General features: G+C 44.8%; 1 protein-coding gene across 1 annotated transcript in view; it reads right to left on the reverse strand.

Moving 5' to 3' along the window:
* The window catches only part of LOC126474748 (dynein beta chain, ciliary-like), a 734,368-nt gene that overhangs the window by 645,212 nt on the left and 68,410 nt on the right, over positions 1-20,746 (reverse strand). The window contains exons 8-9 of the mRNA XM_050102225.1: positions 16,575-16,707; positions 12,089-12,373 (exon numbers count right to left, since the gene is read on the reverse strand). Coding sequence (XP_049958182.1) covers positions 12,089-12,373; positions 16,575-16,707 — 418 coding nt within the window. The remainder of the gene's footprint in view (positions 1-12,088; positions 12,374-16,574; positions 16,708-20,746) is intronic.

The raw sequence follows: 20,746 nt of genomic DNA on the forward strand, positions 1-20,746 counted from the left end.
GCAAATAAGAAAATCTTTGAAGACCAAGGAGCTTTGGGAAAAGTTCGTATAGCCTGTAGCAATAAAATAGGTCCATTTCGTCTCAGACCGGAACGTTCATCTGGCGTTCAGTTTGTAACTTATTCCAAGCCCGAGACAAGTGCTGATATTTCAAAAGTTAAATCATGGACGGATTTGGAGACCCAATGTAGACCAAGAAATAAGATATTTCAAGGTGTGAATCCTTTTTATAATGGTTTGCAAATTGCTGGAGATGAACCTGCTAAGAATGATGTAATACAAAGTGAAGTGAAATATGTAACGTTTGTTTTTAGAAATAGAGTGTATATGACTTTTTGTAAACGCAAGGGAGCAGTAACGTTCTGAATAAAGATTGTTGTTTACAGCTAATGTCTGCGTTGGCGTTTTTTTATGGCAACTGGGATCATATCAGAAATTACCCGGACGACCTACGGCGTATCCAACGCCTCGGGCGTGCAGCGCGAACCCTGCGGTTCATCTTCATCCGACGAAAGGCAAACAACTTCCTACGGGGCCTCCATATCCGACGAGTCCGACGCCATTTCCGCCTTCATAGATAAACAATGAACAATATGACAATCAGCATGCACTACGTCCACACGTGAAATTAAAGCTTCATCGCCTATAGCAAATTCATTTGACACAAATATGACCAAGCCTCGGTGTTTGATAACCATGCCAGGCTTGTTCTTCACATTAACGGTCACAGGTCGTCCCTCAACAATGCGCTTCAAAATTGACGCATACGGACGCCACCTAGACCACTCAAATTCTTCAAACACAATTACATTATGAACACGGGGGTCATATCCGCCAAATCCGAATTCGGAACAAAAAGGAAGATACATATGTTGCTTACGAGAAACGATTTTTTCAATCAACGTGGACTTGCCAATACTTGTGTCGCCATAAAGGTACAATTGTTTTTTACGCACCACCTTGGACCGAAAGGCCTGGTTATACCAGCGTACCACGCGGCCCGCCCAGCCATTATATTGCAAATGACACTCGGACAACGAACTCACTATAATCTTCTTAGCCTGAAAGGATTCGAAATATTTTTCAATGAACCGAATACGTGACCAGTTATTAACTAAAAAAGGGTCCGTATAATCTATAACCTTAGTACGTTCAGCCCACCTTCGAACACGAACGTTAAAAGACAAAGCAGAATCATTACAATTAGAAATAGGTTCGACATCATACTTAGTTATATACATCAAAGCTGTTTTCCTACTCCTACATTTTTGAACATCAAACACACCACTTATACTACCAAACATAAACTCAAGACCGCTCCTAACCTCCGTTAAAAGCTTTGCTTCACTCAACTTTAAATATGCATGTATATATGTTAAATTACCTTGTGCAAAACGCTCTTCAGAAACACAATACTCAATAAGATTCCAAATAGCCAATACAGTGTTAACAAAGTGACGTTTCCCGCCAACAGAAGTAGCATCTACTGTAATCAGAAAGCTGTCGCTCCGCCTTTTATACCCCTGCCGGCGAGGCGTTGCGCAAGCGTCTGGAACATGTCCAAGGCGGTCAGGCACGTCTTGGCCTGCACGCGCCTCCGTGTTCATAATGTAATTGTGTTTGAAGAATTTGAGTGGTCTAGGTGGCGTCCGTATGCGTCAATTTTGAAGCGCATTGTTGAGGGACGACCTGTGACTGTTAATGTGAAGAACAAGTCTGGCATGGTTATCAAACACCGAGGCTTGGTCATATTTGTGTCAAATGAATTTGCTATAGGCGATGAAGCTTTAATTTCATGTTTGGACGTAGTGCATGCTGATTGTCATATTGTTCATTGTGAGGCAATACTGACCCTACGACTTATCTTAGAAGATAGATTAAGGAAAGGCAAATCTACGTTTCTAGCATTTGTAGACTTAGAGAAATCTTTTGATAATGTTGACTGGAATACTCTCTTTCAAATTCTGAAGGTGGCAAATTCCAGGGAGCGAAAGGCTATTTACAATTTGTACAGAAACCAGATGGCAGTTATAAGAGTCGACGGACATGAAAGGGAAGCAGTGGTTGGGAAGGGAGTGAGACAGGGCTGTAGCCTATCCCCGATGCTATTCAATGTGTATATTGAGCAAGCAGTAAAGGAAACAAAAGAAAAATTCGGAGTAGGTGTTAAAATCCATGGAGAAGAAATAAAAACTTTGAGGTTTGCCGATGACATTGTAATTCTGTCAGAGACAGCATAGGACTTGGGAGAGCAGTTGAACGGAATGGATAGTGTCTTGAAAAGAGGATATAAGATGAACAACAAAAGCAAAACGAGGATAGTGGAATGTACAGTAGTCGAATTAAGTCGGGTGATGCTGAGGGAATTTGATTAGGAAATGAGATACTTAAAGTAGTAAAGGAGTTTTGCTATTTGAGGAGCAAAATAACTGATGATGGTCGAAGGAGAGAGGATATAAAATGTGGACTGGCGATGGCAAGGAAAGCGTTTCTGAAGGAGAAAAATTTTGTAACATCGATTATAGATTTAAGTGAAGCTATTTGTATGGAGTGTAGCCATGTATCGAAGTGAAACATGGACAACAAATAGTTTAGACAAGAAGAGAATAGAAGCTTTTGAAATGTGGTGCTACAGAAGAATGCTGAAGATTAGATGGTTAGATCACATAACTAATGAGGAGGTATTAAATAGAACCGCGGAGAAGAGAAATTTGTGGCACAACTTGATTAGAAGAAGGGATCGGTTGGTAGGGCATGTTCTGAGGCATCAAGGGATCACCAATTTTGTATTGGAGGACAGCGTGGAGTGTAAAAATCGTAGAGGGAGACCAAGAGATGAATACACTAAGCAGATTCAGAAGAACGTAGGTTGCAGTAGGTACTGGGTTAGGTTAGGTTAGGTTAGGTTAATGTTTAACGTCCCGTCGACAACGAGGTCATTAGAGACGGAGCGAAAGCTCGGGTTAGGGAAGGATTGGGAAGGAAATCGGCCGTGCCCTTTCAAAGGAACCATCCCGACATTTGCCTGAAACAATTTAGGGAAATCACGGAAAACCTAAATCAGGATGGCTGGAGACGGGATTGAACCGTCGAGTAGGTACTGGGAGATGAAGAAACTTGCACAGGATAGAGTAGCATGGAGAGCTGCATCAGACCAGTCTCTGGACTGAATATCACATTAACTACAATGTGTCCTGTGGTAGGAACAACTGCATTGGACTCGGCAGTGTAAATCTTTGGAAAATGAGAAATCCCAAGGAGCCAAAAGTTCGGTAGTTATTTTTTTTTCTGTCTTCGACCATAAGCTGCTATACAAGAAATACGCAGTTGGTGCAGATAGACTGCACAAAAATTGAAGTTCTACGAGATGTTTACTGGTACCAGTGTCAAGTGCGGAGAAGCGAGATACGGAAATGCACTGTTCCTTGGCATTTTTGGTGTAAATGATAATAACAGTTATCCCCTGTACTGCTTTTGTTGGGGACCGCCTGTTGCTAGTTTTCCTTTCCCACAGTGCAGACTTCCGGCATGATGCCTCTGCTCAACGTTCCCAAGCCTAAAAGACTGCTGGACTATTTGTTCGCACGAGTGTAAGCACGCAACCACGTGCTTACAGCACGTCTGAAACAATTCTGCGAATGGAAACCTTACTGCGACCAACTGACACCCATAGGTTAAGGTAATTCCTTGAGCGCTCCGGCGCGGCGATCCAGCTGGGCAGTTCCAGAGATGGAATTGTATGCGGTGGGACTCACACACAAAAGAGTTTGCGTTTCTACTGTTTGTCAGTCCGTATTAGTTAGAGCTTCCGATTTCACCTCTTGGTTGCTCCTATCTTAACAACGGCGGCAGTTGTTCCAAATCACGACAGACGAAAGCAATCTGGCAGTGTTCGTTCTGTTCATCTACATCTACATCTGCGTGGGTACTCTGCAAATCACATTCAGGTGCCTGGCAGAGGGTTCATCGAACTGTCTTCACAATTCTCTATTATTCCAATCTCGTATAGCGCGCGGAAAGAATGAACACCTATATCTTTCCGTACGAGCTCTGATTTCCCTTATTTTATCGTGGTCATCGTTCCTCCCTATGTAGGTCGTATTTTCGCATTCGGAGGAGAAACCTGGTGATTGGAATTTCGTGAGAAGATTCCTTCGCAACGAAAAACGCCGTTCTTTTAATGATTTACAGCCCAAATCCTCTATCATTTCTGTGACACTCTCTCCCATATTTCACGATAATACAAAACGTGCTGCCTTTCTTTGAACTTTTTCGGTGTACTCCTTCAGTCCTATCTGGTAAGGATCCCACGCCGCGCAGCACTATTCTAAAAGAGGACTGACAAGCGTAGTGTAGGCAGTCTCCTTAGTAGGTCTGTTACATTTTCTAAGTGTCCTGCCAATAAAACGCAGTCTTTGGTTAGCCTTCCCCACAACATTTTCTATGTGTTCCTTCCAATTTAAGTTGTTCGTAAATGTAATACATAGGTATTTAGTTGAATTTACGACTTTTAGATTAGACTGATTTATCCTGTAACCGAAGTTAAACGAGTTCCTTTTAGCACTCATGTGGATGACCTCACACTTTTCTTTATTTAGGGTCAACTGCCACTTTTAGTACCATTCAGATATCTTTTCTAAATCGTTTTGCAGTTTGTTTTGATCTTCTGATGACTTTATTAGTCGATAAACGACAGCGTCATCTGCAAACAACCGAAGACGGCTGCTCAGATTGTCTCCCAAATCGTTTATATAGATAAGGAACAGCAAAGGGCCTATAACACTACCTTGGGGAACGCCAGAAATCACTTCCGTTTTACTCGATGACTTTCCGTCGATTACTACGAACTGTGACCTCTCTGACAGGAAATCACAAATCCAGTCACATAACTGAGACGATATTCCATAAGCACGCAATTTCACTACGAGCCGCTTGTGTGGTACAGTGTCAAAAGCCTTCCGGAAATCCAGAAATACGGACTGGATCTGAAATCCCTTGTCAATAGCACTCAACACTTCATGTGAATAAAGAGCTAGTTGTGTTTCACAGGAACGATGTTTTCTAAACCCATGTTGACGGTGTGTCAATAGACCGTTTTCTTCGAGGTAATTCATAATGTTCGAACACAACATATGCTCTAAAATCCTGCTGCATATCGACATTAACGATATGGGACTGTAATTTAGTGGATTACTCCTACTACCTATCTTGAATACGGGTTTGACCTGTGCAACTTTCCAGTCTTTGGGTACGGATCTTTCGTCGACTGAACTGTTGAATATGATTGTTAAGCATGGAGCTAATGCATCAGCATACTCCGAAAGGAACCTAATTGGGATACAGTCTGGTCCAGAAGACTTCCTTTTATTAAGTGATTTGAGTTGCTTCACTACTCCGAGTATATTTACTACGTTACTCATGTTCTCGATTCGAATTCTGGAATATTTACTTCGTCTTCTCTTGTGAAGGCATTTCGGGTGTCTGCGTTTCGTAACTCTGCTTTGGCAGCACTGTCTTCGATAGTATCTCCATTGCTATCGCGCAGAGAAGACACTGATGTGTCTTGCCGCTAACACACTTGATCCACGAATACGTCCATCTCGTTTTTGTACGCAGATCTGGGAATGAAACAACACGACTGCACGAATGTTGCAGCGAGGCCAGACAAGAATGAAGTAAGTGTCTAGCAGAAATAACGCTGGCCCGATAATTATGCTTCACAATCGGTCTCCAGTGCGACTTTTCAGCAGAAGCTGTACTATCACACATCATGTGCAATTGAAAAGCCTCCCACAGTAGCAGTACATCCAAGTCTCATGTTTTCCTTCTTGTTACGCAAAATTCACTTTGAACGTGTTCTTACTTTCGACTGGGTCCGTCAAGCTTTCTCTCCCGATAATCGAATTATTTTTTCGCTAGTTTCGTTGCTCTTGTACAATAACTAATTGCCAAAAATGGGTCGTTTGAAAAGTATTCTTTTTTAACGCTTAGTTCTCTGAGGTTTCTTCCAGGATCTGCGAAAATCAGTGCTGCAGAATTGCAAATTTCTGGTCGTTAGACAAGGCTCCGACTCACCTGTTGTGCGCAGTCACTGACCATGTTGGCAAAACAACAGAGAGGTCCCACATGGGAGAAGACTGGCTCTCGGGAAGGCAGTTTGGGCCTCTCTGGCCAGTCAGACACTTATGTCCTTTCTTCACGTCTGCTCGTGTTTACGTAAAGGATAAAACTATTATAAATCCTATTAATTTTAATTAATAATCAACAGCCTCAATTGCACCGTTTACATTACTTTACTTTATGAAAGGCAAAACGCCTCAGGAGATTAAAGAGAAGCTTGATTAACATTACGGTGACTCTGCACCTTCAATTAGAACAGTTTATAAGTGGTTTCAAAATTTTCTGAGTGGCCATATGGGCACAAGTGATGATGAACGTTCTGGGCGCCCCGTGTAGGTTACGACTCCAGAGATCATTGATAAACTCCATTATATGGTGATGGATGACAGAAGAGTTAAGATGCGTGAGATTGCTGGTGCTGTGGGCATCTCGAATGAACGGGTACATAATATTTTCCATAAACATTTGGACATCAGAACGCTATCCGCAAGATGGTTTCCGCGATTGCTCACGCTTGACCAAAAACGGAATCGTGTGAAGTGTTGCAAGGATGGTTTGCAGCTGGTCAGGAAGACTTTAAGCGTCGTTTCATCACTGTGGATGAAACATGGATATATTACTATACTGCTGAGATCAGAGAACAATCTAAAAAATGGGTTACCAAGGGATAATCTGCACCAAAAGAGACGAAGACCTTTCCTTCGGCCGGAAAGGTTATGGCGACTGTCTTTTGGGATTCGCAAGGGATAATTCTTATCGACTATCTGGAAAAGGGTGCATATTATTCATCGTTATTGGACCGTTTGAAAACCGAGCTGCAAGAAAAACGCCGGCGACTGTACCGCAAAAAAGTCTTTTTCCATCACGACAATGCACCAGCACACACCTCTGCAGTTGTAGTCGCAAAATTATTGGAAATTGGATTACAACTCGTTTCACGTCCCCCCTATTCTCCAGACTTGGCTCCCTCGGACTACTATTTGTTCCCCAATTTGAAGAAATGGCTGGCGGGACAAGGATTTTATTCAGACGAGGATGTGATTGCAGCAACTAATAGCTATTTTGTAGACTTGGACAATTCCTATTATTCGGAAGGGATCAACAAATTAGAACAGCGTTGGACGAAGTGTATAAGTCTAAAAGGAGACTATGTCGAAAAATAAAAGAGGTTTACCCCAAACACGTAAGTAGTTCTTATTTTTGCACAGACTTTTCAAACGCCCCTCGTAGTTCGACTACACTCCTTTACCTTAATTTACTTCTGTTTGTATTCATGCTAGAAACTTCTTTTCTAGACACTATCCCACACATATTTCCGCCATTATTATGCTAAATTTAAACGAACACAAAATCCCCTAGATTGGCGAACTTGTAAACTCGAAATCTGGTGCGGACTTCAATGCGAGACACTTATAATAGTTCCCACAGTTAAATTTTGATTCGAAACCTGGCAGAATATACAAAGAGATTCTGATGGTATGTAAAGTATGCTAGCGGCAAGACACAAGCAATGCCTTCTCTGTGCGATGGCAATGGGAACACTACCGATGACAGCGCTGCCAAAACAGAGTTGCTAAACACAGCCTTCCGAAACTCCTTCACCAAACAAGACGAAGTAAATTTTCCAGAATTAGAATCAAGAACAGCTGCCAACATGAGTAGCCTAGAAGTACATATTCTCGGAGTAGTGAAACAACTTAAATCCCTTAATAAAAGCAAGTCTTCCGGTCTGTATAGCAATTAGGTTCCTTTCAGAGCTCAATAGTTAAGAATCATATACAACCGCTCGCTCGGCGAAAGCTCCGTACGCAAAGACTGGAACGTTGCACAGGTCACACAAATATGCAAGAAAGGCAATATGAGTAATCCACTAAATTACAGGTCCATATCATTAACATCGCAGTGCAGCAGGATTTTAGAACGTATATTGAGTTCGAACATTATGAATTACCTCGAAGAGAACGTACTATTGACACATAATCAACACGCATTTAGAAAATATCGATTTTGTGAAACGCAACTAGCTATTTACTCACACGAAGTGTTCAGTGATATCGACAAGGAATTTCAAACTGATTCCGTATTTCTAGGTTTCCAGAAGGGTTTTGTCGCCGTACGTCACAAGCGGCTTGCAATCAAATTGCGTGCTTATGCAATATCGTTTCAGTTATGCAACTGATTTCGTGATTTCATGTCAGAGAGGTCACAAAAAATGGTTCAAATGGCTCTGAGCACTATGGGGTCATCAGTCCCCTAGAACTTAGAACTACTTAAACCTAACTAACCTAAGGACATCACACACATTCATGCCCGAGGCAGGATTCGAACCTGCAACCGTAGCGATCGTGGGGTTCCAGACTGTAGCGCCTAGAACCGCTCGGCCACCCCGGTCGGCCAGAGAGGTCACAGTTCGTAGAAACTAACAAGTGAGGGGAAGTCATCGAGTAAAGCAGAAGTGATATCAGGCGTTCGACAAGGTAGTCTTATAGACCCCCTGCCGTTCCTTATCTGTATAAACGATTGAGGAGACAATCTGAGCAGCCCTCTTAGATTGTTTGTAGATGAGGAATGGGCATCTCTAGAAAGGGCCATCACAGAAGTTGGGAAGGAAAACATAGGTACAAAGAAGGTAGCTGCGAAGAAACCATGGGTAACAAAAGAAATACTTCAGTTGATTGATGAAAGGAGGAAGTACAAACATGTTCCGGGAAAATCAGGAATATAGAAATGCAAGTCGCTGAGGAATGAAATAAATAGGAAGTGCAGGGAAGCTAAGACGAAATGGCTGCAGGAAAAATGTGAAGACATCGAAAAAGATATGATTGTCGGAAGGACAGACTCAGCATACAGGAAAGTCAAAACAACCTTTGGGGACATTAAAAGCAACGGTGGTAACATTAAGAGTGCAACGGGAATTCCACTGTTAAATGCAGAGGAGAGAGCAGATAGGTGGAATGAATACATTGAAAGCCTCTATGAGGGTGAAGATTTGCCTGATGTGATAGAAGAAGAAACAGGAGTCGATTTAGAAGAGATAGGGGATCCAGTATTAGAATCGGAATTTAAAAGAGCTTTGGAGGACTTACGGTCAAATAAGGCAGAAGGGATAGATAACATTCCATCAGAATTTCTAAAATCGTTGGGGGAAGTGGCAACAAAACGACTATTCACGTTGGTGTGTAGAATATATGAGTCTGGCGATATACCATCTGACTTTCGGAAAAGCACCATCCACACAATTCCGAAGACGGCAAGAGCTGACAAGTGCGAGAATTATCGCACAATCAGCTTAACAGCTCATGCATCGAAGCTGCTTACAAGAAGAATGGAAAAGAAAATTGAGAATGCGCTAGGTGACGATCAGTTTGGCTTTAGGAAAAGTAAAGGGACGAAAGAGGCAATTCTGACGTTACGGCTAATAATGGAAGCAAGGCTAAAGAAAAATCAAGACACTTTCATAGGATTTGTCGACCTGGAAAAAGCGTTCGACAACATAAAATGGTGCAAGCTGTTCGAGATTCTGAAAAAAGTAGGGGTAAGCTATAGGGAGAGACGGGTGATATACAATATGTACAACAACCAAGAGGGAATAATAACAGTGGACGACCAAGAACGAAGTGCTCGTATTAAGAAGGGTGTAAGACAAGGCTGTAGCCTTTCGCCCCTACTCTTCAATCTGTACATCGAGGAAGCAATGATGAAAATAAAAGAAAGGTTCAGGAGTGAAATTAAAATACAAGGTGAAAGGATATCAATGATACAATTCGCTGATGACATTGCTATCCTGAGTGAAAGTGAAGAACAATTAAATGATATGCTGAACGGAATGAACAGTCTAATGAGTACACAGTATGGTTTGAGAGTAAATCGGAGAAAGACGAAGGTAATGAGAAGTAGTAGAAATGAGAACAGCCAGAAACTTAACATCAGGATTGATGGTCACGAAGTCAATGGAGTTAAAGAATTCTGCTACCTAGGCAGTAAAATAAACAATGACGGACGGAGCAAGGAGGACATCAAAAGCAGACTCGCTATGGCAAAAAAGGCATTTCTGGCCAAGAGAAGTCTACTAATATCAAATACCGGCCTTAATTTGAGGAAGAAATTTCTGAGGATGTACGTCTGGAGTACAGCATTGTATGGTAGTAAAACATGGACTGTGTGAAAACCGGAACAGAAGAGAATCGAAGCATTTGAGATGTGGTGCTATAGACGAATGTTGAAAATTAGGTGGACTGATAAGGTAAGGAATGAGGAGGTTCTACGCAGAATCGGAGAGGAAAGGAATATGTGGAAAACACTGATAAGGAGAAGGGACAGGATGATAGGACATCTGCTAAGAGATGAGGGAATAATTGAGGACGTAGGTTGCAAGCGCTACTCTGAGATGAAGAGGTTAGCACAGGAAAGGAATCCGTGGCGGGCCGCAGCAAACCAGTCAGTTGACTGATGACCAAAAAAAAAAAGATGACGCTGTCGTTTATCGCTAGTAAAGTCATCAGAAGAGCAAAACAAACTGCAAAACGATTTAGAAAAAATATCTGTATGATGCGAAAATTGATAATTGACTCTAAATAATGAGAAGTGTGAGGTCATCCACATGAGTGCTAAAAGGAATCCATTAAACTTGGTTACACGATAACAGTCGAATCTAAAGGCCGTAAATTCAACTAAATTCCTGGGAATTACAATTACGAACAACTTAATTTGGAAAGAACACATAGAAAATATTGTCGGGAAGACCAACCAAAGACTCCGTTTTATTGGCAGAACACCTAGAAGATATAAAAGATCTACTAAGGAGACTGCCTACACTAAGCATCTCCGACCTCTTTTGGAGTATTGTTGCGCGGTGTGGGATCCTTACTAGATAGGATTAACGGACTTTGTTGTTTGAAATTGTTGCTCAAAAGCTAGGCTACCACAAATTTTGTGCACGATGGGTGCCCAAAATGCTTACAGAGCACCATAAATAACAGCGAATGGGGTGAACGTTGACATTTCTGGAGGCCTACCACAAACATGGTGATTCATTACTGGATCGAATCGTAACCGGTGACGATACTTGGGTGAAACATGTCAGTTGCGAGACAAAATTACAGTCCATGGACTGGGGGCATACAAGGTCCCCCCAAAAACCAAGAAAATGTTTGCAAACCTTGTCAGCAAGGAAGTTGATGGCGACAGTGTTTTGGGATAGGAAAGGTGTGCTTCTTATTGATATTCTCGAACGTGGAGCAACCGTAAATTCTCTCCAGTACTGTCAAACTTTGCGCAGCCTTAGCAATTCAAAACAAACTTCGAAGAAAGTTGACGTCCAAAATTTTGTTTTTGCACGACAATACCCGACTCCACTCGGGAAACCGCATTAAAGAACTCCTTAATTCATTCAAATGTGAAATTTTCCTTCATCCGCCCTACAGCCCCGATCTTGCACCAAGCGACTTCCACTTGTTTCCCAAGATGAAGAATTGGCTTGCAACGCAGCGCTTTGATGACGACACGGAACTCCAGGCGGGCGAGACGCACTGTCTGAAGTCTCAGGCCGCAGAATTTTACGATGAAGGACTTTCAAAGCTGTGCTCAGCCATGATAAGTGCCTCAAAGTGTTCGGCGACTACGTGGAAAAATAGTATGTCAGTCGCTCTTTCAGATGTATGTAATAAAAGAGTGTGACCTGTGCTTAGGTATCTGGTGTCACAAACATCTGGAAACCTATCAAGTACTCGTCTAATCCATGGCATCTGATGCCACAAACCTCTGGAAACTTATCCAGTACTTGGTCGAATCCATGGCATGCAGAACCACTACTGAATAGCGTTCCGGAGGTGGACCAACACGCTTTTAAGTAGGTGGTCATAATGTTTTGGCTCAAAGCGTACAAGAACAGCTAAAGGAAAAGCTGGCAGTGCACAACATGGATATGCAAGAGGAGCGCTGCAGCTTGGGAAGAGCGGCCACTGCCCACCTTGAAGACGCTCTCGAGGTTCGCGCAGTCGTCGAAGGCCTGGCAGAAGACGGCGGCGAGCCGGCGGTCCAGGTCGCAGATCCTGGCGGTGAAGCCGGCGTAGTCGCGCGTGAACGAGTCGTCCTCCGGGTCGAGCGCGTCGTACGACTTGGCGCCGAACTGCACCAGCAGCTCGCTGAACTCGTGGTACACGCCGCACACCTTGGCCGACAGCGTGCGCCCCTTCATTCCGCCGATCTCCACCTTCTCCAGTTTCAGGAACTCCACCACCGTGTCGAAGAAGTGCTGCGGGCACCAGCGCTCTGCTACCACAGTTGTCTCACAAACTGACGCCATCGCTAGTACCAAATATCAGTCTGAGGTTCAAATGGATAATTCAATAGATCAGTCGGGAAGAAACCTGCAACCAGGCACATTAATTCTGAAGGAATAATTATTCTTCCAAAACTAGTCTGGAGCCTAGGCTCATCACCAGACTGCCACATATACACTATCTGATCAAATGGTTCAAATGGCTCTAAGCACTATGGGACTTAACATCTGAGGTCATCAGTCCCCTAGACTTAGAACTACTTAAACCTAACTAACCTAAGGACATCACACACATCCATGCCCGAGGCAGGATTCGAACCTGCGACCGTAGCAGCAGCGCGGTTCCGCACTGCAGCGCCTAGAACCGCTCGGCCACAACGGCTGGCCACTATCTCATCAAAAGTACCCAGACACCTATTAGTGGACACTAATAGGGGGTGTCTCACACTGAACCTTTATGGTGCCTTGAACTCTGCTGAGGACACTTTCAGTGAGCCTGTGGAGAAATTACAGACCAATTTTCCTCAGGCACGAGACCAGAGAAGGTATTGATGTTAGATGCTGGGGTCTGTAGTGAAGTCGAGGTTCTAACTCATCCCAAAGATGTTCCATTGGGTTCAGATCGAGACTCTGGGTAGGTCAGTCCATTTCAGGAATGTTATTGACCCCAAACCATTACCTCACATATTCTGCTTTATGACAGGGTATATCATCATGCTGATGCAATCATCGTCTGTGGACTGTTCCTCCTCTGGAAGCACTACACAGTGATGTAAATGTTTTAATATTACAATTTCTTAATGCGTAACAAGGGGATTACACCCCAACCAAGACAAACACAACCATACTGTAACATTACCTCCTCTGTGCATTGAGGTAACCACGAGTTTACCGGATTCTAATATAATCCATTTCCACTGTTCTAATCTTACCCCTAAGTTTTCTCGTTGAGGCCACATCTCTATCGCATATGCACTGAGGTGACAAAAGCCATGGGATACTGATATGCACATATACAAGCGGTGGTAATATCGCGTACATAATGTATAAAAGGGCTATATGTTGGCGCAGCTGTCATTTGTACTCAGCTGATTCGTGTGAAAATGTTTCCGACGCGATTGTCGCCGCACGACGGAAATTAACAGACACTGAACACAGAATGGTAGGTGGAGCTAGACGCATGGGACATTCCATTTCGGAAATCGTTAGGGAATTCAATATTCCGTGATCCAAAGTGTGAATACTGCGCTGGGAATACCTCATTTCAGGCTCTGCCTCTCACCATGGAAAACGCAACGGCCGACGGCCTACACATAATGAACGAGGGCTGCGGTGTTTTCGTAGAGTTGTCAGTGCTAACAGACAAGTAACAATGCATGAAATAACAGCAGAAAACAATGTGGGACGTACGACGAACGATCCGTTAGGTCATCCTGCGCTCGTGACCACATCGGTTGGACCCTAGACCCCTGGAAAGCCGTTGGCTGGTCAGATGAGTCCCGATGTGAGTTGGTAAGAGCAGATGGTAAGGTTCGAGTGTAGCACAGACCGCACGAAGCCATGGACCTAAGTTCCCCTGTGCAAGCTGGTGGCGTCTCCATTATGGTGTGGGCTGTGTTTGCATGGAACGGACTGGGTTCTCTGGTCCGTCTGAATCGATCATTGATTAGAAATGGTTATGTTCGGCTACTTGGAGACGATATAAAGTCGTTCATGGACTTTATGTTCCCAAACAACGATGGAATTTTTATGGATGACAATGCGCCACGTCAGAACATTCTGGGCAATTCGAGCGAATGATCTGGCCACCCAGATCACTCGACATGAATCCCATCAAACATACATGAAACATAACCTAAAGACTGGAAAATTGCTCAAATCACACCAATACCTTAAAAGGGATGTAGGAGTAATGCTCTGAATTACAGGCCTATATCACTAACATCGGTTTGCAGTAGGGTTTTGGAACATATACTGTATTCGAACATTATGAAGTACCTCGAAGAAAACGATCTATTGACACATACTCAGCACGGTTTCTGAAAATATTGTTCTTGTGAAACACAACTAACTCTTTATACTCATGAAAATTAAGTGCTACCGACACGGGATGTCAAATTGATTCCATATTTTTAGATTTCAGAAGGCTTTCGACACCGTTCCTCATAAGCATCTTCTAACGAAACTGCGTGCCTACGGAGTATCGCCTCAGTTGTGCGACTAGATTCGGGATTTCCTGTCAGAAAGGTCACAGTTCGTAGGAGTAGACGGAAAGTCATCGAGTAAAACAGAAGTAACATCTGGCGTTCCCCAAGGAAGTGTTATAGGCCCTCTATTGTTCCCGATCTGTATTAACGACATAGGAGACAATCTGAGTAGCCGTCTTCGATTGTTTGCAGATGATGCTGTCATTTACCGTCTTGTAAAGTCATCAGATGATCAAAACGACTTGCAAAATGATTTATATATCTGTATGGTGCGAAAAGTGGCAATTGACCCTGAATAAGGAAACGTATGAAGTTATTCACATGAATACTAAAAGAAATCAGCTAAATTTCGATTACGCGACAAGTCACACAAATCTGAAGGCTGTAAATTCAACTAGATACTTAGGAGTTACAATTACAAATATCCTAAATTGGAACGATCACATAGATAATATTGTGGGTAGAGCAAACCAAAGACTGGCAGAACACTTGGAAGGTGCAACAGGTCTACTAAAGAGACTGCTTACACCACGCTTGTCCGCCCTATTCTGGAGTACTGCTGTGCGATGTGGGATTCGCATCAGGTGGGACTGACGGATGACATCGAAAAAGTACAAAGAAGGGCAGCTCGTTTTGTATTATCGCGAAATAGGGCAGACAGTGTCACAGACATGATACGTGAATTGGCGTGGCAATCATTAAAACATAGGTGTTTTTCATTGCGACGGGGTCTTCTCATGAAATTTCAATCGCCAGTTTTCTCCTCCGATTGCGCATACATTCTGTTGGCACCCACTTACATAGGGAGAAATGATCATCATGATAAAATAAGAGAAATCAGGGCTCGCATAGAAAACTTTAAGTGCTCCTTTTTCCCGCGTGCCGTTCGAGAGTGGAACGGTAGAGAGGCAGCTTGAAGGTGGCTCATTGAACCGTCTGCCAGGCACTTTATTGTGAATAGCAGAGTAATCACGTAGATTTAGATGTAGATGAGAGGTCATTTCGTGCACAAAATCCTGCACCGACAACATTTTCGCAATTATTGACGACTATGCCTCAGTATTTCTGCAGGGATTTCCAACGACTTGTTGAGTCCATGCCACGTCGAATTGCTGCAGTACGCCGGGAAAATTGAGACTAGGAGGTAGCCCATGACTTTTGTCACCTTGGTTTACTTCACTGCTGGCGCTACACCTGATGGCAGGTAACGTTCTCCAGGTATTCGCCAAACCTACACCCTTCCATCGGATTGCCACAGGGTACTGCGTGATCCAGCACTTCAGATCATTCACTTGCAGTCATTCACTGGCGCCGCTCTTCACATCACCTCAAAATCGCTTAGAATTGACAACAGAAATATGTGGCTTTGAGGACATACTCGACGATTGTACCCCATTCCTTTTAACTCCCTGGTTACAGTCATTGTGCTAGACGGACTCATGGTAGCACTTTGGGAGTCATGATTGACTTGTTCCGCTGATTTCATGCGACTTTTTAGAACCATCCTCCACAATTCTCGACGGTCCCTGGCCGACAGTACATGAGGCCTGCCCTGTCTTGGTCAGCTGTGGTTGTTCCTTGGCGTTTCCAATTCGCAGTCACATCATCAACAGTTGACTTTGGTGGCTTTATAAGGGTTCAAATGACGCTGGTGGATTTCTTATCCAATGATTGGTCCACGTTCAAAGGCAATGAACTCCCCTTACTGACCAATTTTTCTGTTACTGCTTCTCTGCTGACATTACAGTGTTCCCCGCCTCTTTTTATACTGGCGTTTACACCTCTCGTGGCATCTAAGGGTCAATTTCGCACTAAATACGGGTGTCCGAATACATTCGATCAGTGTAGTCAGCGACGTTTTTACAGATTTGCTGTCCTATTGTGACATTCCCCTCATAATTTTATGCATCCCAAACACTTGTTAAAAAAAGATAGAATGAGAAGTGTGAAAAACTAAGTTGGCTTACCAATATCGTTTGCATTCTCTCCAAGAAGCTGTCAAAACGCTCGAACACCATTCTCGGATGGAAGGTCCACATGGTAGGTTCGCGGTCCTTGAAGTAGCCTGCCAAGTTCTCTCTGCGATCATCGAATATCTCCCTTCAAGCAGAAAAGACATTTTTCAGTAGCGAAATCAGGAATGTACTATCTCCGTACTAGCTCTGAGTAATACGCGTAGATACATTTCATTACTGTTTAGCGAAAACCATTTCAAAACGGTTCTAACGTTTTCTCTTTTTATACTTGGTAATGCTATGGGAAATCGGTTAGTATTTCTACTTCGAGTTTTAAATTTTGTTTTCGAGTTTGCTTGGCAATAATTTTAAAGCGACTGCTGTTTAATATATTCATTCCATAGCCATATGCATGATGATTTTTCCCCCGTGTACGAACTCTAGGGATTATTTGATAAGAGGATACGGAACAAAAAAGGTTTAACGAACTTATATCCGGAAATGCATGGTTTCCATGCTAGAGACCATTTATTCAATCATACTTTCTTACAGAGACTGCGATCTAATTTGCTCTGTGCCATACACAATTACAGTATGCATGGTTTCCTCCGAGAGGGTGGTACTGTTCCTCATACCTCACGCCCTAGGGCCCTCTTCTGCCGTAGTAATTGGTAAAGTTGTGTCCGATTCACTTTTCTTGCTGACTAACCTTGTAGTGGATGTGATACAGCGTTGCACACAGTAGTTCCGTTCTCGAAACGAGAGCTTGCCGACATGATGTTTACTTGTCAAACGTCAAATGTGTGTGAAATCTTATGGGACTGCTAAGGTCATCAGTCCCTAAGCTTACACGCTATTTAACCTAAATTATCCTAAGGACAAACACACACACTCATGCCGGAGGGAGGACTCGAACCTCCGCTGGGACCAACCGTACAGTCCATGACTGCAGCGCCCTAGACCGCACGGCTAATACCACGCGGCGGTGTTTACTTCCAGAAAGGTAAGTGGCGACGGGTGACGAACAGCAAAGGCCTATCCTCGCCGACAGCAACCACAGCTTTCAATGTTTGTAACAGTGTTTCGCCGTTTGTCTGAGACCTCGGTTCAAGAAGCAGGAAATCATGAAGGACGCACTCCAAATGTTCGGACACCAGACTTGGAGGAAAATGTGATTAATATTGTGCAAAGTGATCGCCGTGTCAGTACCAGGCAGTTGGCCCGCCAGTACAGGGTAAGCAAGACAACCGTGTGGAACATTCTCTATGACAATTGTTGCTACCCTCATTACTTACAGCGTGCGCAGGCCTTACTAGCGTCATACTTTCCACATCAGGAGCAGTTTTTGAGCCGTGCACGGCTCGTGTTCATCCCGTTTATTGTTTGTCATCTTCTCTTACCGTACTGCCGCCTCGTTTTCTTATTCCATTTACTGGCGTCACTAACTTCCTGCCTTACCTGCCCGTGAGTGGCAGCAGCAGCGCTTATCGATAATTGCACTGTCGTACTATCTCTGGAGCGACCGCTAGTGTCTGGAGTTCAGTTGGGAGCTCAGTTGCGGACGGACCAGCAGTGCATTCTAGACGCGGCAGTCGGAACGCAGCAGTCAGGGACGGGGCTCCAGTGAGGTGCGGACAGCCAGTGCTGGCCGACCGCTGGCGACACGCATGAACTGTCCGACGGAAGGAGATTGGAGCGGGACGACCGCTGGCTGGTCGTTCGGTTGGTCGTCTCATCGGGCGACGTGTATTTGGTCTTTTGACCATTTCTGGGCCTCGTCACTTGGTCATCGTACCGGACGTGGGTCCGTTCCTTCCTTGTGCAGAGATGTCGTGGCCAATGGGCCAGAGTTACCTCTGCATGGATGAGTCCGAGCCAGTGTGCCCGGGTCGTCGTGTCTTCGGGTTCCGAACGGACATCGAGTTGAGTTGGGTCGGAGCTGCAGTCAGCTTCGGACAGCCAAGACTCACTCGACCGTTGCTGATACACGTAACTTCAGTGGGAACGACCTGGGTTGGTCGTTCGGTCGGTCGCCTCATCGGACGACGTGTATTTGTTCGCCGACCGCTTCTGGAAACTCTCTGTGTGTCGAACTGATTCGTCCTTGTTGTTCCACAGTAATTGCTTTTACGATTGTTCGCGTTCTTGTGCAAGTGTGTTTACGTGGAACCGTGTGTAGCTTTTGTGATTTCCACTGAGCAGATGAATGCTGTCTGCGTACTGGAGCAGTCAGTCAGTCGGTTGAAATGGAGCAGTGAGTGTGTCTGGTGGAGGGGAATTGATTAGGCTGTTGGGTGGTTCTTCGACCTTCCCTAGGTCGTGTTGCCATCCGATTCTTAAGTGTTACGCTTGGCTACCTGTCTCGCCTATACTGTTGTTAGAGTTTCCTCCACAGGCTGACCCTTGGAACACTTCTGAGTACCACTGTTTATTGTTTGTGATTGTCATTTTATTTGGTCGCAGGTACTGTGCCAGGCCTTCAGCTGTGTATTCATATTGTCTGTTTTATGTTTAGTATAAGGCTTTCAGCCGAACTTCATGGCAACTGTTTTAAGACCAGACCTTCATCCGTGTTTTATTTAAAATTCTTGTTGCTTTGTATTTAGGCCTTCACCCGCGTTTCTTTCGGAATCTGTTGCTTTAATATATAAATCCTTGTCTGTAAGGTTTCTCTTTAATTATCTTGAATTCTTGAAAAGGCCTTCAGCCGTGATTGTAAATGTTTATCTTAAGGTGCTCTTTAATTATTCCAGATTAATACACTCCTGGAAATGGAAAAAAGAACACATTGACACCGGTGTGTCAGACCCACCATACTTGCTCCGGACACTGCGAGAGGGTTGTACAAGCAATGATCACACGCACGGCACAGCGGACACACCAGGAACCGCGGTGTTGGCCGTCGAATGGCGCTAGCTGCGCAGCATTTGTGCACCGCCGCCGTCAGTGTCAGCCAGTTTGCCGTGGCATACGGAGCTCCATCGCAGTCTTTAACACTGGTAGCATGCCGCGACAGCGTGGACGTGAACCGTATGTGCAGTTGACGGACTTTGAGCGAGGGCGTATAGTGGGCATGCGGGAGGCCGGGTGGACGTACCGCCGAATTGCTCAACACGTGGGGCGTGAGGTCTCCACAGTACATCGATGTTGTCGCAAGTGGTCGGCGGAAGGTGCACGTGCCCGTCGACCTGGGACCGGACCGCAGCGACGCACGGATGCACGCCAAGACCGTAGGATCCTACGCAGTGCCGTAGGGGACCGCACCGCCACTTCCCAGCAAATTAGGGACACTGTTGCTCCTGGGGTATCGGCGAGGACCATTCGCAACCGTCTCCATGAAGCTGGGCTACGGTCCCGCACACCGTTAGGCCGTCTTCCGCTCACGCCCCAACATCGTGCAGCCCGCCTCCAGTGGTGTCGCGACAGGCGTGAATGGAGGGACGAATGGAGACTTGTCGTCTTCAGCGATGAGAGTCGCTTCTGCCTTGGTGCCAATGATGGTCGTATGCGTGTTTGGCGCCGTGCAGGTGAGCGCCACAATCAGGACTGCATACGACCGAGGCACACAGGGCCAACACCCGGCATCATGGTGTGGGGAGCGATCTCCTACACTGGCCGTACACCACTGGTGATCGTCGAGGGGACACTGAATAGTGCACGGTACATCCAAACCGTCATCGAACCCATCGTTCTACCATTCCTAGACCGGCAAGGGAACTTGCTGTTCCAACAGGACAATGCACGTCCGCATGTATCCCGTGCCACCCAACGTGCTCTAGAAGGTGTAAGTCAACTACCCTGGCCAGCAAGATCTCCGGATCTGTCCCCCATTGAGCATGTTTGGGACTGGATGAAGCGTCGTCTCACGCGGTCTGCACGTCCAGCATGAACGCTGGTCCAACTGAGGCACCAGGTGGAAATGGCATGGCAAGCCGTTCCACAGGACTACATCCAGCATCTCTACGATCGTCTCCATGGGAGAATAGCAGCCTGCATTGCTGCGAAAGGTGGATATACACTGTACTAGTGCCGACATTGTGCATGCTCTGTTGCCTGTGTCTATGTGCCTGTGGTTCTGTCAGTGTGATCATGTGATGTATCTGACCCCAGGAATGTGTCAATAAAGTTTCCCCTTCCTGGGACAATGAATTCACGGTGTTCTTATTTCAATTTCCAGGAGTGTA

The sequence above is a fragment of the Schistocerca serialis genome, chromosome 4 (assembly GCF_023864345.2).
Source record: "Schistocerca serialis cubense isolate TAMUIC-IGC-003099 chromosome 4, iqSchSeri2.2, whole genome shotgun sequence".
NCBI classification, from domain to species: Eukaryota; Metazoa; Arthropoda; class Insecta; order Orthoptera; family Acrididae; genus Schistocerca; species Schistocerca serialis.